The sequence below is a fragment of the Pezoporus occidentalis genome, unplaced genomic scaffold (assembly GCF_034315485.1).
Source record: "Pezoporus occidentalis ecotype Australia unplaced genomic scaffold, CSIRO_AGI_Poc_V1 ctg40, whole genome shotgun sequence".
Lineage (NCBI taxonomy): Eukaryota > Metazoa > Chordata > Aves > Psittaciformes > Psittacidae > Pezoporus > Pezoporus occidentalis.
This window is the reverse complement of record NW_026915725.1, coordinates 3270174-3293463: the sequence shown is the minus strand read 5'-3', so window position 1 is coordinate 3293463 and position 23290 is coordinate 3270174. Positions and strand designations below refer to the sequence as shown.

The following is a 23290-nucleotide window of genomic DNA, read 5'->3' as shown; positions in this document are numbered from 1 at the left end:
AAACAAAACAGTCTTGAGCCATGAGGGTGTGAGCTAAATGCCATTTTGACTTACTGAAGTAAGTTACTAGCAAAAAATAGTGTATTAATTTTATATGAAGACCTTAAAATAGGATAAATATTTTTATAAAAATACATACTTTATCACAACATGTGAGAAACTTTGTAGAGACCATGGATACAAGTAAGTCCAATTAGGTGATATCTGTGGTTGTTTCTGTCATTAGACACTGAAAACTCCATAATTATATGTAAAAGCAATTCATCTCATTCATGGAGTAAATGCTTGAAATACAAATGCAACTGTCCAACACAGAATGGATAAGTGTTGAGCCATATGACCCATACTCTCCTGGTGCCTAAATAAATAATCTGAAAAGCCTTCCAAAACTGAATTAATAGATCTATGTCTGAGAAGCTGTTAAAAGCAAGACTGAAAGAGAGAAATCATTAGCTCCTGTTCGTTTTTAGCCAAACTGGAAATAACTACTTGAAAAATATCTGAGAATTTTTCAAGAACTAATGTGGCAACAACTATTTCTGGGAAGTGCTACAGAATGGTTTGCAGGAAAAAAGGAAATCTTTGTTAGGACAGTAACTAATTACAAAGCATTCTAGGCAGACTGAGAAACTAGTGCAACATCTTCTGTCCAGTATGGAAAAAAAAAAACAATGATACCATGAAGTAATAAAGTCAACCCTGAAATACACTAGCAGGGAGAAGCTGCAAAAAGGACAAACAAAGCTGAAAAGTAATTTCAAAATAATTTCAAAATTAAAATTCATTACTTTCATCAGGCTTGCTGGAAAGCCTTAACAATTGTTTCCTACCCAGTTTTACCTGCAGTAGTCTAAAAGGGAGAACAGGGACTTCTTGAACTTACATCATGCAAAAATCTACTGATTTTGTAGGGAGGCGCATCTGGCTCAGGTCAATGCCATCATCTAAAATAATGGTCAGGGAATCAAACAGGAAGAGTAATTCTAGTGAACTAACAATGTTTTAGTAGCCTCCCTGTGATGTTGTTACTGAAATTCCCCGAAGAGAAGAGACAGGTATGCCTTTAACATCTGGTATGAAGCCAGGGACCTAGCTAAAGACTGAGAGAGGTGCTTAAGGAACAATTCTATCAACATTGGCAGCGGAAGACTTGAATTGGGGGTCAAATACTGGTAAAGTTATCTAGAATAAATTAACAATTGGACAATATAGATATATCTGAAGGATGATGAGACAAGGCCAAAGACACTTAGAGTTTGTAAAATTGGTCACAGATCTCCAACTGACTTTCATGTTGGCGCACCATCAGACTGAACAACTGCCAGCAAGAAACACTGCTAGATCTAAAAGGATAAATTCCATGAGAAACAGCCATGAAAACTCAGCAATATGGATTTGGTTCTCATTTGGTTCTCATCTTAAAATAAGATGCCATAAGAGATACTATATAAATGTCAAGGGCAAACTCACCCTGTGGCTATGTGCATAACATTTGGGATAGGATGCTGTCATGAAAAAGGATGGTATTTTTGACCAAAGATGCTATCTTCTGTTGTTTTGGGGTTTTTTAGTGTGTTCACAGAAATGGCATTTTCTTGTAAATCATTAGGATTATGTCAAATTACTTAGCTCTGGCATTTATTTCTCCCCTGCAATGGGAACTGTTTGCAAGTGCTCAAACCCTGGCTAGCCAGCTGGGTCAAAAGCAGAAACAATATCTTGCTAAAATATGTTGGTCTTGGCAAGGATCTATTCAACACATCACCACAACAATATATTTAAATAGAGACACAAAAGAGAAAGCTTGCTAGTGCCAAAACAACCGGGAAAATAAAACCCATTTCCTATTCTCAATATGGCAAGTAATAAAAAATATCTGTTAACAATCAAATCAAGCTGACAAAACAATGTTAAAATGGCTAGGAATACAGCCAAAAAAGATCAGAACAGATACAGAGAGACAATATGCACTGGACTGTGAAGGCCATGTCACATCACCACAGAAAAAGACATAAAAGCCAAAATGATATGCATTATTGCTATCATCAATTTAAATATTTGGGAATATAATTAAAATATCAAATAAAGATGAACATACATGATATAGGGGAATACAGTTCTCTCAAAGACGTGCATTTCCTTCTTTGCTGATAGTTCTTCAGTCTGAACACTTTTTTCCTCACCTTTTCTTAATCAGAGCTGCTTCTTTGTATTCACATGGCACCTAGCACAATATAAACATCCTAAACACTAGCCACTATAATAACATATTACTCTGGTGACTGTGAGAACATAAACAGGTGTAGTCTACAATTAAGATGCCTTAAAATCTTCTAAAAGCATGGGTAACTCAAGGATGCCAGGCAAATAAATGTAGCAGTATCTTTTAACACCTTCTTGGAAAAAAAAAAAATAAAATAAATTAGTAACCCTTTGGACACCATTTCAACGCACATGGTTTCACAGCTGAGAAGGAGAAATCACTAATTTTTTTTTAATATATATTTAGAATGCCATTTTTCTGAACACCTACAATTCACCACTCAGGTCTAGTACCCACTGCAAAACTACTAGGATGACAAAACCCTTATTCATAATTTTAATAAATTTCATTCTAATCGGTGGCATGATTCAAGATGTGGTTTTGTACCTGGGAATGCAGGTTCCTAAAAGTATTCTAATATTAATCCATATTCATAGACTCATAGAATAGGGTTGGAAAGGGCCTTAAGATCATCTAGTTCCACCCCCCCTGCCATGGGAGGGACACCTCACACTAAACCATGCCACCCAAGGCTCTGTCCAACCTGGCCTTGAACACTGCCAGGGATGGAGCATTCAACCTTCCCTGGGCAACCCATTCCAGTGCCTCACCAACCTTACTGTAAACAACTTCTTCCTTATATCCAACCTGAACTTCCCCTAAGTTTTAACCTGTTACCCCTTGTCCTGTCACTACAGTCCCTAATGAATAGTCCATCCCCAGCATCCCTATAGGCCCCCTTCAGATACTGGAAGGCTGCTATGAGGGCGCCACACAGCCTTCTCCAGGCTGAACAGCCCCAGCCTTCTAAGCCTGCCTTCATACAGGAGGCGCTCCAGTCCCCTGATCCTCATGGCCCTCCTCAGGACTTGTTCCAACACTTCCATGTCCTTCTTATGTTGAGGACACCAGAACTGTACACAACACTCCAAGTGAGGTCTCATGAGAGCACAGGAGAGGGGCAGGATCACGCTCCTCTTGATGCAGCCCAGGATACGGTTGGCTTTCTGGGCTGCGAGTGCACACTGAAGCTGGCTCATGTTCATTTTCTCATCAACCAGCACCCCCAAGTCCTTCTCCGCAGGGCTGCTCTGAATCTCTTCTCTGCCCAACCTGTAGCTGTGCCTGGCATTGCTCCGACCCAGGTGTAGGACCTTGCACTTGGCATGGTTAAACTTCATGAGGCTGGCATCAGCCCACCTCACAGGCGTGTCAAGGTCCCTCTGGATGCCATTCCTTCCCTCCAGTGTATCAACCAAACCACACAGCTTGGTGTCATTGGGAAACTTACTGAGGGCGCACCCAATCCCACTGTCCGTGTCACTGACAAAGATGTTGAACAAGACCAGTCCCGACACCAATCCCTGAGGGACACCACTCGTTACTGGTCTCCAGCTGGACACTGAGCCATTGACCACAACTCTTTGTGTGCGGCCATCCAGCCAGTTCTTCATCCACCGAGTGGTCCACCTATCGAATTGATGTCTCTCCAATTTAGAGACAAGGATGTCATGCGGGACAGTGTCAAACGCTTTACATAAGTCCAGGTAGACGACATCAACTGCTCTACCCCTGTCCATCAGTTCCGTAGCCCCACTTTAGAAGGCCACCGAATTGGTCAGGCAGGATTTCCCCTTAGTGAAGCCATGCTGGCTGTCACCAAGCACCTTGTTGATTTTCATGTGCCTTAGCATGCCTTCCAGGAGAATCTGCTCCAAGATTTTGCCAGGCACAGAGGTGAGACTGACTGCTCTGTAGTTCCCTGGGTCATCCATTTTCCCCTTCTTGAAAATGGGAGTTATATTTCCCTTTTTCCAGTCATCGGGAACTTCATCTGACTGCCATGATTTTTCGAATATGATGGACAGCGGCTTAGCAACTTCGTTTGCCAGCTCAACAGCTATGTTAAACAATACCAGACCATATAAGCTTCCCAGCTGAATATTAGCCCGGTCCCCGAAGTGCTGAGACCATAAGAAAACATTCATATGTGAGAAAGTTGCCAGATGATACACTTTTCTTTTTTTTAGGATAGAAACAGGGAGGCACAAGCACCTGCATAATTTAATAGGGGAAGAAGTACTTCAGTCGCTAAAATACTATCATACACTTGATTTGCCCAACAAAAAGCACAAGGTAATTTTATTTTCACTCCAGAGGTTCATTTTTTCACTTACACTGCATCATTCAAGAGAAGAGGAAAAAAAAAACAAACCAAACCAAAAAGATGTATTTGTGTACATTTTGCAAAAACGCAACATGCCTTGAGTACTGTAAGTGGAAGTTAGCAGGGCTTTCAGGCTGATAGAGTTATCAAAATGGTGAAAGAGGATACACAATAAAGCAATATGGCATGCAAGAAACTGCAGTCTTTAGATTTTGCTTTGCTTTCTTAATCAATCAGCTGACAGCTTATACAGTTTCTAATGACTTGTGATTGTACAAGAATATTGAGTTAATACAGGCCTGTGAGGTCTCAACACACTGTGATAGTGTCATTAGTAAAAGAAAATGGTGGGAATAAGGGATACCTCCTTCGTCAGATGGCCTTGTTACCTCACTGCAGTAAGAAAAGGTAGGGTTCGTGTCTGAACCATCTGATTTATACTCTCCCAAACTGGTAGAATGTACATATTGCTTACTGTAACGGCTTGCTCTTTCTACAATGGTCGAAAGAAAGAATATCACAATAAATAGATGACAGAAGTGCAAAGACAAGCAACAACAAAAATCCCAACACTGCTAACATTGATATCCATCCAATGATGGCATTAAATTTAGACAAAAGTAAATTGTTCACAATTCTGTATACATTTTAAACCCCATGATTTCAGAGTGTTGCTTCAAAATCAGGTACAACTAATCTTGTTCACTGCTTTAAAAGAATAGCAGAAACGAAAGGCAGGATTGAGATACTGGGTTAAAAAAAGGTATAAACATGAAGCTTATGAAAACTTCCAGTGGAAAATCAAAATGTTCCTTTATCTCAGCATGCATACAAATGCATGTGTAAATACTACTTTATGACATTCAGAATATCTAAAGTTCCAAAGTAGCAAAGAAAATAAATGCACAAAATTAAACATTCAAACACTTCTAGGGGAAAAAAATCCAAACGCTTGTAGAGCCAATACATTGCTGTCTATTATTACATTACTTTCTCTCCTTTTCCATTTACCCTTAAATTATGAACACCTTGAAGTTGCAAAGAATAGCACAAGGCATAAGATCCTGTGCTATATGAGCAAAATGTGCATGGAAAAGAAACCAATTTCATAAATAGGCCACCTTCTATATCTCTGAAATTTTAGTAAAGTTGAACTACTTGAAGATTCTACTTATAATGAGGACAAAGTAGGTCAGTGCTTTTTAAGTGACTGCTTGTAAGCAGTATGAATAACTGTTATTTAGGAAAAGATTTATTTCACTATTCCTTATCTGCACATGTGATTATAGCTGAAGTTCCTATAAAGTACTGCTTTTAATATACTACAGTTATTTATATATATATTAAAACATAGTTATAAAACATATGGCTAGCACACTGACCAGGAAATTTACTGTATCAACTTAGTGTTATAAACATAAAAAGGTGAACTGGGGAAAAGACAGGATATAAGCAATACCAGAAAGCATATGCAGACTCCTAGACTGAATATTGTCCTCCAGAGGATCAATGTCGAAGATGGAGCCAGGATCTGTGCGCCAAACTTTAAGATCTTTTCCCAAAGCATAGAAATTATGACAGACAAACAACAAGGAAGTAAAGGCATGAAAGGAATGACTTTTAACAATCAGCAACCAACTTCATCTAGAAATTACTCAAAAAATCTAGATATTCACTTGAAAGGATCAGAAAGCATTAATTTCCTGCTTAAAATAACTTACTGCATTCATTGTAAGCATTGACAATATTTTCAGGAGACTTTTTCTCCCAAATTTTGGATTCTTTTTCTAAATATAAACACGGTAATTATTTTAAGTCTAAACAAATGGGACCAAGTATGACATATCGGAGCTCTTTTCCACTAGCAGAACCAAACCCATCAGTTATAAGATATTGCCTCAGTCCAACAGCAGCATCCTTACTCCATAGAGATGTGGCAGTATATATCCCATAGACTGGATATTAGGAAAAATTTCTTCACTGTAAGGGTTGTCAAGCATTGGAGCAGGCTGCCCAGAGAAGTGGTGGAATCACTATCCCTGGAGGTATTTAAAAGATGTGTATATGTGGTGCTTAGGGATACAGTTAAGTGGTGGACTTGACAGCGTTAGGTTGATGTTTGGACTCAATGATCTTAAAGCTCTTTTCCAACCTAAACAATTCTATTATCTGCTATGTCTAAAAATATAATAATCATTTACTCTCTTCAAACCAGTTTAAAATAAAACCTTGATGCAAAGTACAATCAGTTAAAGCACAAATCTATGCTTTCTGCTAAAGGTTTACTTCTTGGGCAGACCTGTCTGCAAGATTTACTCAATGCATTGGAAGTGGGGAAAATAACTGTCTTCTCAACTTGATCCTTTCACTGGTTTGAGTAGCAGCAAGCTAAATAATGGGTTGGTAGGTAATGTAGGACTGTGGGGGCCCCATACACTTCATATTTCAAATCATGAATAGCCAAAAAGAACAGGCAAAGCTAATAAAACAAATCCCATGGCTTCAGAATACATTCAATGTATGAACATTATGTGTTATCTACTGCAGCTCCCGTAAGGTGAGGCATAGTGCTAAGTCCCTCTTGACACAATGAATAAAAGTCAATGCAAAATCTTTTGATAAACTATGTTTTAGTCCTGACAGTGATAAATTATGCAACTACATAAAGCACTGACAGGATTGAGAGAGGTGGGGGAACTGGTGAATGCCCAGCCTTTCCTGTTTGATCATGCCTTAGTAAGTAAAAGCATAGTAAGAATGACTTCATGGCAGCATCAGTGCATCAATCATTGATTTGTATTGATTTTGTATTGATCCATCTCTGTAGTCTGAAATAATGTACAGAATCAGAATCTTGTCAATTTAAAATATCCTTATACTCACATGAGAGTTATGAAGGCCCTTTAGTCAAAGATCTGAAGCTCAGTTAGATTAATTTATCTTGATGGGTTTAGAATGGCTTTAGCAAGGTTAAAACTAGTACCTATTTTCCAAAGCAGAGGCATTCATTTTAGCAATCACACATTTTAATAAGTCGCTACAGCTTCACTGCTAATACTTTAAAAAACAAGATGGACTCTAACACAGAGGTACTTTTGCTAACTGGCTGAACAATTACTAGCTAGGAAAAAACACAGTTGTTTTTTTTCAGTCTGCAATTTTTTTCTAGCTGCCAAGGACATTCCGTGAGCAGGGAGCTCACTGCTTCTTTTCAAACAAGCAGATATTATAACTGAATTTCACTCTGAAAAAGCATTAGCTGAAATATCACTCTGTGTTAAGCTCACAGGTTTGTCATGGCCTCTTTTCTGTAAATAGCCGTACTATTTTGCTGTTGGGCAGGCCTGGGTTGTTAAGAGTTCCTGTGTGTTTTGATACTGGAGTATTTTAAGGTGATAAACAGAATTAATATTTTTGTTACTTACAGCTCAAGAATTATTTATGTCATTGCTAATCCCTTTGTGCTAGCAAGCCCTCAGCTACTGAATACAGGATTGCACATGATTCTTACATAGGGCTACAACGCACATGTAGTGGAATAGAGAGTAGGAGGTTTGAAGTGCACACTAAAGAGCATATTGCAATTTGTGTATGAAACTGCAGTTTTAAAGGAACTTTTATTTCTCTCTTTGGCTGCACCACTCTAGCCATGAAAGCGAGTTCAAGTTCTTGGGTCTCTACAGACAGAGATTTTCTGAACAAGTTGCTGACCCTCTGAGACTTGCACGATCTTAAAAGCATCAGTACCTTCCACAGGGAGAGCTCTTTAAGCAGTTGCTTTTGAGAAATCCCTTCTGACATAAGTATGTAGCTATGGACACATAAAAAGTGGCTATACAAAAGGAAAGAAATACACTTCTTTATGTGGTAGATACTCATTTTGAGACTTTAAGGAAAACACTGAAGCATCATCTGCCAGGAATGACATAGACATAGTTAACCCAGCTTTAGGCAGGAAGTTAGACTATATCACCCACAGATTAGTCCACTTGACCTGCAATTTCTTTGATTTTTGAAAGGTGGACTTAAAGTCAACTCCTGCTATTATTACTATGTATGAAGGATTTTAGAGGGCTATCTCAGCATGTTTTTCCATATGCAGACCCTCTGGGGTCTACACTTGTAAAGCACAAAAATAAACCCAACAAAAAACAACCCACAGAGAAAGGACACACAAAAAGAAGAGGGGGGGGGGAGTTCAGTAAAGGTCAGGTTACCATCTCCTTTGACATAGCAGACTTGCTAACTTTAAAGGGATTTCAAATATCCATTTTGATTTTGAGAGAGTGTTTATTATGAACACCTCAAATTACATCTTAATGCAATACTCTGTCTCTGCGTAGAAAACCAATCTGTATGTCTACCCCTTGAACACCTGGTCCTATCTTGAACAATTGTTTAGTACACCATTTCTGAATAGTGGTGTTTTTACCAGAGATCTAATGAGTTGTTGATGAATTACAGCTTGACATACTTTGAAAGCTGTGTGAAATTCTAAAACAAGAGGTAAGTGGAGCATGTGCAGCTCTGGAGAAATTGCTGAATAACAGAAGGGGAAATCTCAAACTGGTCTGCAACACTTAAACATTGACATCTTGGAGAATGACAGTTTTCATCATCTCACTTCTGTGCAAGATTAAGATTATTGCAGATATTTTAGCCTTTCTTGAAGAGTCAAAATTCAAACTTGAAGTAATAGCAACAACTACCCATACTTACAACTAAAAATTACAGAGCAAACGGTAATTTATCTCTCATTCATTCCCATTATTGCTTTGCTAGAAGCTGGCACTGAACCAGTAGTAAAACATAAGTTTCATGCTGTGAAGAGTGAAAATGAAATCTTTTTCTTGGTTATAATGGAGAATACAAGCAGAAGTTTTCAGCTTTCCCACACTGTTTTCAAGAGCAACATTACTTAACAACTTACCAACAATTATTCCAGGTCTTCTATCCATTTCAACAATATGTGGATGCACACCTTTATATGCTGCGTCACTCACAATTTGGGTGTTTTTCCGCACACGCTCTGTTACAGGATCATCTACCACTGGAGTGAAGCCTCTACCCTTTGTCTTCTCAAAATCTTCATGATATTTTACCTAGGAAAACAGGAAGAGTTACATTTTTCCCCAAGCTTCCATTGACAGCAAATGTTATTCTACACAGGAATATTTGTTTCATGAAGTACTTATATTGTTTGGGGTTTGCACCATAACAGACTTGTTACACACATGAAATAAGCTGGATGGCTGGCCAAATCTTTTCTATCTCACTAACCTTCCTGATACTTTAGTATAATTTTTGCCTTTGTTTTCCACTGAATTAGGCATTAACCCAAGCAGCAAAGCATGATCTTACAGGCACATAGGACAGGAAAAGTCTGTGAGGTCATTTGGCCCATTCCCTTCTTCTCTAAAATAGGATAGCTCTCTACTGATGTAGACAACTACATCTACACGATTAAAATTAGACAACTAAAAATGTTCAATCAATAATAGTTCTAAAGAACTTAAGTATTTTCTTTCACTGGGAATTTTGATTTTATGCAAGGTGTCATGCAAAAGGTACTCTTTTGCTCTTTTATTTTACCATATGCTAACTGTCTTTAAACATACTTTTTAGAAAGAACTGCAGTTATTCTAAGCAGCTTGCTTTCAAAAAACAACAAAAAAGAAGTAATTAAAACCAAGGACATTAGGGTACAAAGTGTTATACAACCAAGTGTTGCAACAAAACCAGTATTAGTAAGAGTTACAAAGGTAGTACTCCTGATTATGCATATTTACTTTTTAAATAGTCTTAATCATCAAAGAATTAAATTGACAAACATTCTCACACAAGCAAATGCTCACAAAACGACTCATTCCAAGAACAAAAGTCACGCAGCAACCAGGAACGTGCACAGGCACAAGGTGAAGTGTGTCACCTAATCCAGTCAAAACTGTGTGATGCTCAAATGAGGCATGTACTTTTTTAAGGGAAAAAAAAATCAAACAAACAAAAGATCAGACATTTAACTGTTAGAAAACTGTTTATTAGTATTTTGAAAATGTTCATTACAGTCATATGCAGTTAGCAAACACTCCATCAACAGGCATAAGAAAATATTCCTTCCATACTTGAGCACAGTTTCATTAGTTACCTATATTAATGGAAGGCAAAATCCAGTGGAAGTCAAGTGCCATTCCTTAGTATACTCAGTTATAGGAAGAAAGTACCCTACCATTGAGATGTTGGTTTGTGTTTCTTTGACATGCCTTAGCTCAGGTGTGTCTAGAAGCACACTACATCTACCTTTCATCTGCCTCTGATCACTGCTGTACTTGACCTGCAAAACAGCAACAGCACACATGAAGTTTTTGCTTACAGTAGAAAGGATGGTGAGAATTACACTGTGCAACAGTAAACCTTTCCAAATCATGATAGACAATGTCATTCTTGTTTCTTTCTTTACATTCTTTGTCTAGTAACTTATTTCAGAGGGAGGATACTGATGAGCTAGTATATCAGAAAGGCTACAGGGCAAATTTATTCCATCAATCACTTACTCGAAAACAGGGTTACCTGAAAGCTGAAACTCTTGACCAAATGACATAAATGAAATAATTAATTTGTGAACTGAAAAATAAGATAAAAAATAAGAAAACATCACTGTGACTTGGACGTCTTTAAAACATCTTTGTAGGGCTGATGATAAACTACCTTCCCACTACCCAGACAGACCCCGATTCTGTCCTCAAGCCTGCTCCAGGTTGGGCTTAGCTGAGAACTCCTGGGTCCCCAGGGAATTCAGCTCTTACAAACAGATTAGTCCTTCGGCACCCTTCTTACTCCTGTTTGGTGACTAGTCTTTGCTAGCAGCACAAAAGCAACATGTCTGGTACAAACGTGAATATCCTGTTTCCAAAGACAGTATTTGGGCTCTCTTGTTCATCAGTAAGAACAGAACCTCTTGTCACATTTCTCCTAATTAGCTTCTTTTGTGGCATTTTACAGAGTTATAAAGATATGAACCTTGGTTCATTACCTACTAAAAAGGGGGGGAGGGGGGGAACCCACTCAAAATCTTAAAACGGTAAAAGTAGTTGCTCCTACATGTTGGTTATAGAGTGAATACTCTTACAGCTGCTTCTGGCTGGTTGAAATCTACTAACGGACTGTTAGTTCCTACACTGTATTGTATCCTGTGCATTGAATGTTAGTAAATATTTTAGATCTACCTATATGTTCACATTCACAGTATTACCTCTCAAATCAGTTGTGCAAATCTATTTCAACATGTATTTGTGATGAGAGAAACCAAGTACTGAAATTGTCTAACTCTCCTTAAAATTACATAGTACCTAAGCACAACATACCTATGAAAATATGAGTCTTGGTGTCTACATTCCTTTGGTAAGTCTGAAGCAATGTACAGAGAAACAGAAATATATGGTACTGCATATTTAGACTCATAGAATAGTTAGGGTTGGAAAGGACCTTAAGATCATCTAGTTTCACCCCCCTGCCATGGGCAGGGACACCTCACACTAAACCATGGCACCCAAGGCTCTGTCCAACCTGGCCTTGAACACCACCAGGGATGGAGCATTCACAACTCCCTGGGCAACCCATTCCAGTGCCTCACCGCCCTTACAGTAAAGAACTTCTTCTTTATATCCAATCTAAACTTCTAGTGTTTAAGTTTTAACCCATTACCCCTTGTCCTATCACTACAGTCCCTAATGAAGAGTCCCTCCCCACCATATTTGTCATGGTTTAAGCTGAACCCAGGACAATATTCTTCAAACCCTTCTTAATTAAACACAAATTATAGCAAATATACCAGCAAATATATTCAGCCACATATCCTTTTGAATATAAGGCATTTTCTGAACAGAGACAGTCAACATAGCTTGGTTTTCGTATACTGCTCCTTAACATAGAAGAGTATTTATTCCTGTAAATCTTGAGAAATGAAGTGAAGGAATCACTTGGGAAAAAAATGAAAAGAAAGCTTAATTTTCAGAAATTAAAAAAAGAAAAAAAATGAAGTCTAGAATTGTTGGGAAGTTTTCCTCATTTTTAACTATGCACCTCAAAACTAATTGACTTCAGTAAATAAATATGCATAAGCATTTTAAGACCACTTAAGATATATAGTTACAAGGTCAGATTCTGTTCCTTTGTCAGACAAAGCCTCTGACAAATTCAACCTACTTTACTTTTCACTCCTACACTCAGTTCTAAAGTCTAAAGTGTTCACTACTACTAGTTCTCTTCTGCCACCTTGAAACAGTGGCTTTGCATGAAATCTGTTCTATTTACCATCTACAGCAGCTTTGTCACTGATGTTTCAGTGTTGAGGACGCAGACAGTAATGCAACTAGTCTAGTCCTTTTCTTCACCATGCCTGTTGGACTTCTTCCTTGGTCTTTAATAAAACTGTCTGCTGCTTCTTACATCATTGTAGTGGCAATAAAAAAAAGGGGGAGAGAGAGTATGTTTTATCATGAAAGCCAAAGAAAATACAGTATTTTATTCTTTACTATTTACTAATAGGCTCTATTTAGGAATATTCGGCTCTACCATAGGTGCCATGTCTCAGAGTGGAATGGATGGCTATAAGCTTCCATGTTTTGAATCATTAAAAAACCTAAATTTTCACTAAAGATTAAGTTCTCATTTCCTTTGCTCTTTACTGTAATTTACTCCTGCAATCTAGCAACTAAAACCTGGACCAAGAGATGAAGATTCTTGAAAGAAAGGCTGACCTCTTCTGGCTCTCTCCTTGAAAAATACTGGTGTAACACAACTACTTGCTTTATTTGCAAAAATAATCAGGCAAGTCTGAATATTTTTGTTGCCCACATGTATGTGAAATGCACATACTCAAAGGATTTAAAAAAAATTTAATTCAGTGGATGATTCACTTGACACATTAAGTCTAAATGGAAAAGCATATCCTTGTTATATTCCTACAGCAACTGAAAATCTAAATGACAAAAAGATTGAAACAACTTGCCGAGCTGATATTGTCTTGATTCTTCTTGACTCTCTCTATCTCTGGAGTGACACTCACAGCAGTAGCTTTGCCAGGCTGCTCTCTGTAGTGAACCTATTATTTAACAGAATAAAATAGCACATACTATTTCAGCTAAAGCAGTATCACATTGCATTACATTAAAATGTCTGATTTAAAAGGTCATCCAGGAAACAGCTGAAGAGCTAAAATGTATTTGGAGTTTATTAACGCTTATAAACTCAATTTTTGAAGCATAACCTTGAATTCTTTCTCTATAATATTCTTATTAATGCATTTGTGTGGATACATACACACACATGCACACAATATCTTGACATTTACCTCACTGGTTTTTGGCTGTATAGAAAAGTATATTTAGAATGGTACAAGCCACAAATAATGCAGTAAAGTCAAGCAAAGCACATGAAAAACTGAATTTCAGCAATGCCCACTGTAAAAGCATATTCGTCGAGACACAGAGATTAAATAAGGATACCATCCATGTCCTTGCTTTTATAGACTATGCAGTCAAAGGTGAGCAAGCAAAGTAGATGCAATACATCAGACAACTGCCAGTTGAACCTAACTGCCTAAATTTCACCATGTGTTTATTTAAATGTACTGTGGGAATATCCCCTCTATTGCTTTTTTAAAAAAATAGCATTGTAGCAATGATGCATTAAATAAATACACACTCGAGGCAGGATTAGTATCTAAAGTGGATAAAGGACAGGATGTGGCATTGACAGATGACCCTGGCCCTAAATACTGGGAAATTAGTTATGGTAAATATTTAGTAAGTAGAGATTCTTGCATGATTTATGCCAATCCATATAGTTTCATGTAAAATAAGTACTCCCATACAAACCGTTTGGTTGTGTTTGTTTTGGGCTTTTTTAATAAGCTCTTGGATAACTATGCTGATACTTTATGCTCATAATTCTGCTGTGCACTGCAGCATTAATGTACATATTGTTCAAGCAATTGTCTTCCCACACAACACATTTTGTGTCTGTCCACGTCAACATATTCCAACTGAAAAATTAACATCTTATAAAAATGATGGTAAGCTATCAAATGAATTAATCTTGCCAACTGACATTTGTAAAGGTAAAATGATTATTCTAGACTTAATGCTTCTAGAAATGTCTGAAGTTAAAGAATCTCCACCCAAAGCCATCCCAGTGACCTGAAAGAGAATTTAATAAATGTGCACAACACAAAAATTGGTGAAAGATAAACAATGGTGCCAGTAGAACTACATCGGCATGAATCACTTAAGAAAACAGGATTGTTTGAACAGCATGCATTTTAGGAGAGCTAGATTTATCAACATAAATCCAGAAATAAAGAGCAAACACTAAAGTTAGAGGGACAGTATTATTGAAAATTATAACTCTAAATTAATCTGGGGAATGTGTCCGGATCATCCCAGGGAAGCATCATAGCTATTCATAACCCCATGAAATAGGGCTGCTGGTGGCAGCTGTCAACAAGGACAACAGAGAGTCTCCCAAACTCATTAACAGGGTACAACTTCAACAGTGAAGGAAGGCAGCAGCCTGCTCCAAAAGGCCTTGTCTTCTTTCCTGCACTCCTGCAAACAGTATGACTTTCTAATGGTTATGTCAGCCATCAAATACTAAATTGGAATAATACTGATAGGAAGCCTACTGAGGAACCAGAAAGAGCCAGGAAAGAGGTGGAGTTTGAGTACAGCTTGTGACATTTTTTTTTTTACAATGCAAAGCAAAGGGAAAAAAAAATGGAAAAGGATATTCTGTAAAAAAAAAAAAAAAATCCATCTAGATTTCCTGCAAATATCCAAGACAGAGAAATAACATTTCAAAACATTGTATCCACTTCTCTAATCAAATACATGATGCTTCACATGCCATTTCCCAAACCAAGCAATGGCTTTTCACAATTGCTTCATAAAAGAGTGTTTTCAAGACTTTCCAGTACTGAGCCTGCACCTACGTAAAGAAAAGGAACAGCTTCTGGAGGCAGAACTTTGTACTCATTCTCTGCACCCAAAAATTATATAAGGGTTAAACAAGAGCAACTTCCCATGCTGACATTCTCTTGATTCTTCTTGACTCTTTCCATCTCAGGGGTGACACTCACAGGTGTAGCTTTGCAGAGCTGTTCTTTGTACTGAACCTAGGAAACACAGCAGAAAGTATTACACAGGCACTTCTGCATAATCAAAATACAACACTGTGCTAAACCATTAAAGAGCACACTGATTTTGGATGGAAAATACCAGTCCTTAATAAATATCTACATCTTTTCACACGATACTTAGTACTCACCCTCTAACAATTCTATTCCAGACAGACAAGTGATACTTTCAGCAGAAATACTTCACTCTCATTGATGTTAATCAAAGTGCAAGGCTAAAGAATTACCATTTTAACTGATTAAATTAGTCTTTGTGGACAAACACCACAGACAGATTCACAGAGGCACAAACAAATTTAAATACAGCAGAGAGAAGTGTGTAAGCAATGGGGCACACATTGCTAATATTCTTCTGGTTTTCTTTAACTCTCCTCAGTTCAGGTGGATCAGAAATAGTTGTCGCACGATGAAGTTCTTCCTTGTATTTAATCTGCACAGTAAATATTACAGATTATTAGCAATTTAAAGAAGATAAAGATAAGCATTAACACCCACAAACATTTTGTAATCTCTCCCTTACACACACTGCACAGATGGACCACAGCTATGAACAATATTGACCTGAAAATGAATGGTTATATTTCATTTCTGAAACAGGCTGCTAGGGTCTCCAACGCACCTGGTTTGATATAATAAAGCAGAGAGTGTATATAACATGCCTACTATCCTAAAACTCTTACAGAGGGAATATACATCACATGGGACTGTGGTTATCTTCATGATAATTGGCACCCTGGGTATACCACTTGGAGATATACATCACTTTGACTATGTCTTGGTCTTGCTGTTCTCTTGCTATTGAGTCTACCAGTCCATTTCAGAAACCAGACACTTCTTAAAAGGGTGAATAACCTCAAATTCTTATTCACATTTTCTAAAAACACACATAGGCGTATCAGAGAAATGCAGATGTTTGGATGGATGATGCCTTCAAAGATGCTGTCAGATATTTACTGCTCCTTTTGCCACATTCAATCTCTTCTAAACAGCAGTATGTTTGGATATGGTAGAACTCCATAATCTGAAAGATGCACAGAACTAGAATTTCTTCAGATATACACCATATGTACCAAAACTGGAATTTAATGTAATGAAAAAGAATTGTATGGTTAGGTGAATGTGCTAATAAAGAGAAAGGCATCGTATTTTCTGTTTTCCATATGCTATCCAAAAATCTCATCTTGGACAAATCTGTGCATTGTCTTTGTCTTACTGTCTGTTACTACATACCTGTCCAGGATTCAGCACGCTGAGCTTCAAATCTTTTATGCCACAGTAAAATTAACAATCCTTTACAGTGATACAGCATGCTTTCTTTTTCTTTACAATGGTAAAACACAAAATTCACAAAAACATTCAAAACTGTGTGGGCAGTGATGCATAATAGTTGGAAACATTTTTCATTAGTGAGACTCAAGGAAGGAAAAGTACTTTAAGAACAAGGGAACAGCATAATGAATTGATTTGTATGGTTTTATATTAATGTGGCACACAAAACTTCTGCTGAATACATTTTAAGGCTGTAAAACCAGGGACTCAAAAACTGGAAAATGACACAATTAACTTAAATGTAACCTTAGTTTTGTCCTTAGTACAAATATGTGCCATTTACAGCCTTTAATATAATTTATACTTTTTCATTCTTTTCCTCTTACAGTGCTCTATAATCTTTTTTATCTATTATCAAAAGCTGTTTTTCTTCATTCATTACACATAATCAATGACCCTTAGTGAGTAATTTGCACACAGACTGTGACATATTGGTTTGGGTTTTTTTCTTTAGCTGCTTTAAGGTCCTGTTTGGATGACAGAATTACTGATTTCTTCAGGAGCTCTTCTTCTTTGTGGTTCCTTGCTAAAGCATCTGAGTTTCTCACACACATTAATTCACTAATTTTGCTGTGAAATGAGGAAAAGGGAATTGTGACAAGGAAAAGTGCTATTTTTACTAGAGAGCACAGACAAGTAACTAATCTGGCTACATAATTTAAAAAAAAAAAACCGTAGGATTACAAAGCACCTGCATTCAATTGGGAATTCCCATTAAACTGTAGTCTGCAAAACAGAAAACCAGAGCAGGTCCACCTCTATGGTAAATGATAAAATCATCTACTTTGGCAATGGATCTTTAGGTCTAGACACAGGGACTTGAATTCCCATTCTTGCTTTTGAGTATTGACTTAGTGACATTAACAATACTCTCTAAGGTTACCTCTTGGGGAGGCAGTTTCTCATGATTTAAAAAACTACAAATGTACATTCCTTCATGTGCCTTCATCTTAAGCCTCTTGTGGTTTGTTTAGACTGACTGCACAAACCCATAAGAACAATCATAGTTTGCTACCTCTGTGGATACAGGGAGCTTAGAACAAGATGACCTTAAGGTCCTTTGCAACCCCAACTATTCTATAATTTAAAAAAGGGAAAATATTTAACAAAGAGTATCTCAGACAGACATTGGCAGCAAAGGAGTGGTGAGTCTAAATGACCTTGGATTCTACTTCAGCTCTTCTGAAAGGAAGCACCTATGCACAAGGAGCACATCACCTTCACCCATCTTTCCCCACATCTGGCCTGTCCACTTCGACCAAGCCATTCTACACTCTCAGTTCCTCATTCCTGGCCTCCCTTTTTCCCAAATTCACTGCACCAAATCTCACTTAGTAGATAATTTCCAACTCTCTTCTCCAGACATGGTACTTCTGGAGAGTGCCAAATTTTTTAACACAGACAAAACAACTTGTTTTTCTCTAAGCTCACACTTGGAAGCTGCTTTGGCTGAAATTTATAAATAAATAAATAAAACCAAACCAATCCAAAGCACAAACCAGGATGGAAAATTTCAGCCCAGACGGTTAAGGACTGGCAAAAGAACTAAACCACTGGAAAAAAAGGGGGCTTTTCAATAGAGACTATTAGGTAAGCTCAAGAATTGGCAGTGACACTAGTCCTTAAATGCTTAAAAATGTCCATTGCTTGAGTCTTAATCAGACCCCAGCTTTGTGATGTTGACTGACCTATCACAGGGGTTTCCTCATGGATTTCACATATATAAAACCACAATTAGAATCTTCCCCCAAAAGCCTTCTTCCTAGTGCTGTTTCTAGACCTGCCTGTCCCTCGATATAAACAAATTTTAAAAAAACTTAGTATTCATAGCTTCTCAGTTCAGATTCGGTTGCAGTCCATAGATCTTATGTTTGCTTTTACTGTTCTGTGAGATCTTGACTCCAACTATTTAGAAGACTGCTTCTTCCAAATCAGTCATCACAACAGGTGAGATGAGCTCAGCCCTCTTGGCTGCCACCACCTTGTTTTTTAGGATTTAAAAACAGACTGTTCTGATCTGTGTCTCCTACACAGGTCATCTGGACGCATCTCATCACTTTTGGAACATGACGCAATGTCCTTTTTTGCATGGAATGGTTTGTACAGTGTGTGTTATTTTGGTTTGGTGTTCTGGGGGTTTTTGCACTGCAGATGTGCTTCTATTCCACAGTTTCATTTAGTTCAGCAAATAGTTTTAAAGCTGTCCAAAGTCCTTCTGGCTAAATTCAAAGCTATGTGTAAAATGTTTAAATCTAATGGAGTCAAAATTGGCATAATTTACCCTTCCTTTGGGACTCCTGTAAATTACACAATATAATTTCCCTCTTACTGTATAATATATTTTCCCTCTTACTGACATATAATTTAAAACTTTCTTGCACATTGCCTTTAAATTTGGCATTCTACACTTTTAATAAATATAATACAAGACTTAAGAAAATTCAAGTACACTATATATAATAAAGTATCTTTTGTAAAATATTAACTCTACACACAGATTAGCAAGGTAAAGGCAATGCTACTTACATCATACCACTAATGCATTTTGTGTTTCTCTTCATATGCTTTTGTTCAGGTGTGTTTACTAGCATACTGATCTACTTTTCATTCTCCCCTCTTCACTACTTAGGACTTCTGAACTAGCAAGAGCACTGTACACTATTTTTCCATTTAATTTTTAAGGGTATTGAGAAAAAGCAATAGATTAAGACTACTCCTAACAATCCTGTGTGTGTGTTTGTGTAACTACTCTCAAAATAAATGACTGCGGTAACCCTAACTCAAATAGGCAGCAGGAGATTAGGGTTTTGTTTCCAGAATGCCAGTAGAAAACTGGGGCAGGGGAGGGAGAAGGGGAGGGAATCAACAACAACAAAACAACCACTAGATAATTGCATGGTGTGGGGATGAGGGAGCAAAGCAAACAAAAAAGAAAAAATAAAAGAAACAAAGCAAAACAACTACCAAAAAAAAAACAAACAAAAAAAAAAACAACCAAACACCCTCAGATCAAGAAAACCTACAGCTTCCAGCCAAAAACACTAGTTAAGGGTTTAGAACACAAGATAGCTTGCATTGAATCTTCAAATTCCACTGTTACTCAAAATGACAAGATGAAAATTGATGGACAGAGCAGAGAAAACTTGCAAGTTTTTTTCCAAGTTTTATGGAAATTCCCTACCTGACCTTATTTTGTTGGGAAATGCAGTAAGCAAAGAGATTCTAGTAATCTAGGTGTCCAGAGTCCCTAATTCGGATTGCAATATTTAAACACAATCTAGTGTCACGTCTATGTGTTACTTTCAAAATTTATTTTTAAAAAAGCACCTGATAATTGCAAAAGTCATGTCACAAACATAAAAATGCCCCCAGAGAACTCCACAAAAAAAATTCCAGAGAAGTGACTAATGCATCTACAAGTGTTTTCTTGCTTGGCAGTCACTTTTCCAAGTTTGACGCATATTTATCAGAAGAGCATGTTCCACTTGTAGAAAACTCTCATTTTGATATTTTATTTTTAGTTGCCCATTAAAATGCCAAAGACACTGGGCATACATAGATAAACAACATCAATTCAGAACGAGACTCATCAGATCCACAGATCAACTTGTCATCAGCATGTAAAGAGGCACCTTCTCACAGAGCTCGAGCCTGGACACAATTTCCCTCTTCTGAGTGCAAACTGTACCAACCTCTATGTGATACACACAGACCCAAGGAACTTTGCAGATTTTCATTTTTTGTGATATAATACATTTCTAAGTTGCTAATTACAACTGCTGTTCACTCCGACATATTGGGAAATATATCTCATGCTTCTCACTCTTGAAAGACAAAATCCTTTCCTCAACTATTTATTTAAAGGTTTTTCTTATTTTTCATTACTCTTTATTTGAAACCCCACCCCTGGACACAGAATAACTGTAGAGTGGAGCTCTAACTCTACTAAACTGGAGCTCTATATCCATCATATTACAGTGGAGTAATATTTGAATGAAGTGTTAAAGGAAAAGGTAGAAGTTTCTGTAAACAAGATGGAAAAAATATTTTACCACCATTTGCTCACAGAAGAATAATTAATGTTAATAACACTTACCGAACTAATATTCTGTTGATTTTTCTTTACTCTTTCAATCTCTGGAGTCTCTTTTACAGCTGTGCCAGCTCCTACTTCCTTCTTATAAAATACCTTCATTTCCCCAAAAGAAAAAGTAATTATGAGACTGTTAGCAATGCAAATACAAGTACTCACAAAACGGCTGGGCAATTTTCCATGCCCCAAATTGGTCTGACTATAAATCTTCAAAGAAAGCAAATAATTTAATTTTTCATAAATGAGACCAATAATCAATAAGGATAATAATATTCTGTTTGTTTTGAACTGGAACCCAGATAATCTATTATCATCTTTTAGACTGATCCCAAGTATTTGTAAGTATTTGTAATGATAGTTTTAAGTTTGAAAAGAATATAAAAATTTAGATCATAATCTATAATACTTTACAAATGCAGCTTTATGTTTGCGTAATCTCATTCATTTCAATGTAACTGAACATGTATGTACATGCAAGATTTGAACTGTTGGTTTAATCTTCAGATCTTAAAACACTCTGAGAAGTAAACATACATTATTATTCCTAATTTAACAAACTAGAAAACAGACATATTCGTGACAAAATAACCACAACAGCCAAATCTATAGTCCAAGTCATGCAATTTTTGACTTCTGGATTCAAGCCAGAAAGCTGAGGACTGCATCTAAAAACAAGGTTCACTTCTGAAAAGATACACATGCTGTTTAGATCGTTCTCCTCTCTATTTCAATTGTTTCAGTAAAGGATAAGAAACAAAATGCATCAGTAAAATCAATCATTCAAAATTACTGAAAGAGACAGTAAGTAACTGCTCCACAAATTCCAAATGTGGCTATAATTTAAATAACCGGTTCATGCTGCAAAACTCCTAAAGAAGTTTTATTTGAATTTCAGTATTTGGTGTCACAGCTGTTGCCACTCCAGTAAGTATTTCCAGGCTGGTAGTGTAAAAACAAGTCTGATCCTGGAGTTCGTAAAATAAATCTTTATCATTTAGTACTTCTGCCTTTCTGAAACCAAGATTTATTTACCCTTTTTTTTTTCTATCAATGAACCTTAAGCAATAAAGCATCATTCTTGATGCATTTCTCCTACTTCCCTGAAGTCCTCTGTAACCTAGAGTGACTAGTACTGCCAAATATTCTAGAGGATAGTGGATTATTTATGTCCACAACTCATTCTTAAATTTTCAGAAAACCTTTAACAATTTAGAATTTTGTTTTATCATGTGAGAATAGAGACAGTAAGAACTTGAAAATTCTTCTGCACCAACATGTCAGTACAAGGAGGAAAGATTTACATAGTGGACTGAACTAAAATATGCTTAAGGAGGGTGTGGTAAAAAATGTTGGAGACAGGAATTTTTCTATGAAAGAGATGACTGCAGAGTAAATATCCTATTGTAAATCATCTGCCTAATGAGTTAGTGAGCTAAGAGCAGCACTGATCTTATCTGGAGAGACAGTCACTTTTTTTGACCCTTAAGGCGGAAAAACACTTGAGACAAAATCCAAAAATCCAAAGCCTATTAAGGGACATTAATTATTTTATATTGGGGCTGCTCCCAGTTATAACTTAGCTTAGTAAGAAGTAATTTATCTTTACAATCTAAATTGCACAGAATGCTGAAAAATTAAAACATAGATTAAAAAAATGATAATTCAATCGCAGCTATAAACTGCTTTCCCACATTTGGAGGATCCAGCTCAAAAAAAAGGTGATCATAAAGCAATTGCAAATCACCTCAAAGACAAAACATTTTTATTTCATATTGTTTAGTATACTAACAATGAGGGTAATTGTCATCCTTGGCACTGAAAGCTCAGACTGACCTACACAGCTGCAAGTTGCTCAGATGTGTCAAAGGCTTGTCAAGGCTTAATTAAGTAGTGGAAGGTTATTATATGCCTGGTGTCAGTGAGTCTGCACTGCCAGACACGCTGGCTCATCTGAGGACTTCATCAAAAGCTATCAAAGACTGGAGCACGGAGGAAAGCAGATCAGTAGATCTGCTAGCTTGGATCCGCCTCTGCTACACAGAGTTTCAGCATTTTAGGATGCCAGTGATATGAGATACAGTAATAATCACCATCACATTGTACAGCAGAGCACCATTCAAAACCAAGAGGCAACAGATTACAAGAAACAAAAGTGGAGCCAGTGGGCCTGTCAACAGCTCCTATTAAAAAGATGGAGGTTTCAACTGCTCTCATGTGGAGGAAGAAAAGGAGCAGGTAAGGCTGGAA

At 37.1% G+C, this 23290-nt stretch overlaps 1 protein-coding gene across 6 annotated transcripts in view; it reads right to left on the bottom strand.

The window, feature by feature from the left end:
- NEBL (nebulette) overlaps positions 1–23290 on the bottom strand; it is a 251627-nt gene that overhangs the window by 23630 nt on the left and 204707 nt on the right. For 2 of the 6 annotated variants that reach the window (XM_062633653.1, XM_062633654.1), the window contains 8 exons: positions 21047–21139; positions 15959–16051; positions 15509–15600; positions 13438–13531; positions 10657–10761; positions 9361–9532; positions 5890–5982; positions 4795–4923 (listed from right to left, as the gene is read on the bottom strand). In XM_062633653.1, the coding sequence (XP_062489637.1) occupies positions 4795–4923; positions 5890–5982; positions 9361–9532; positions 10657–10761; positions 13438–13531; positions 15509–15600; positions 15959–16051; positions 21047–21139 (871 nt within the window). The remainder of the gene's footprint in view (positions 1–4794; positions 4924–5889; positions 5983–9360; positions 9533–10656; positions 10762–13437; positions 13532–15508; positions 15601–15958; positions 16052–21046; positions 21140–23290) is intronic. The other 4 variants (XM_062633655.1, XM_062633658.1, XM_062633656.1 and 1 more) reach the window with 3 other exon arrangements.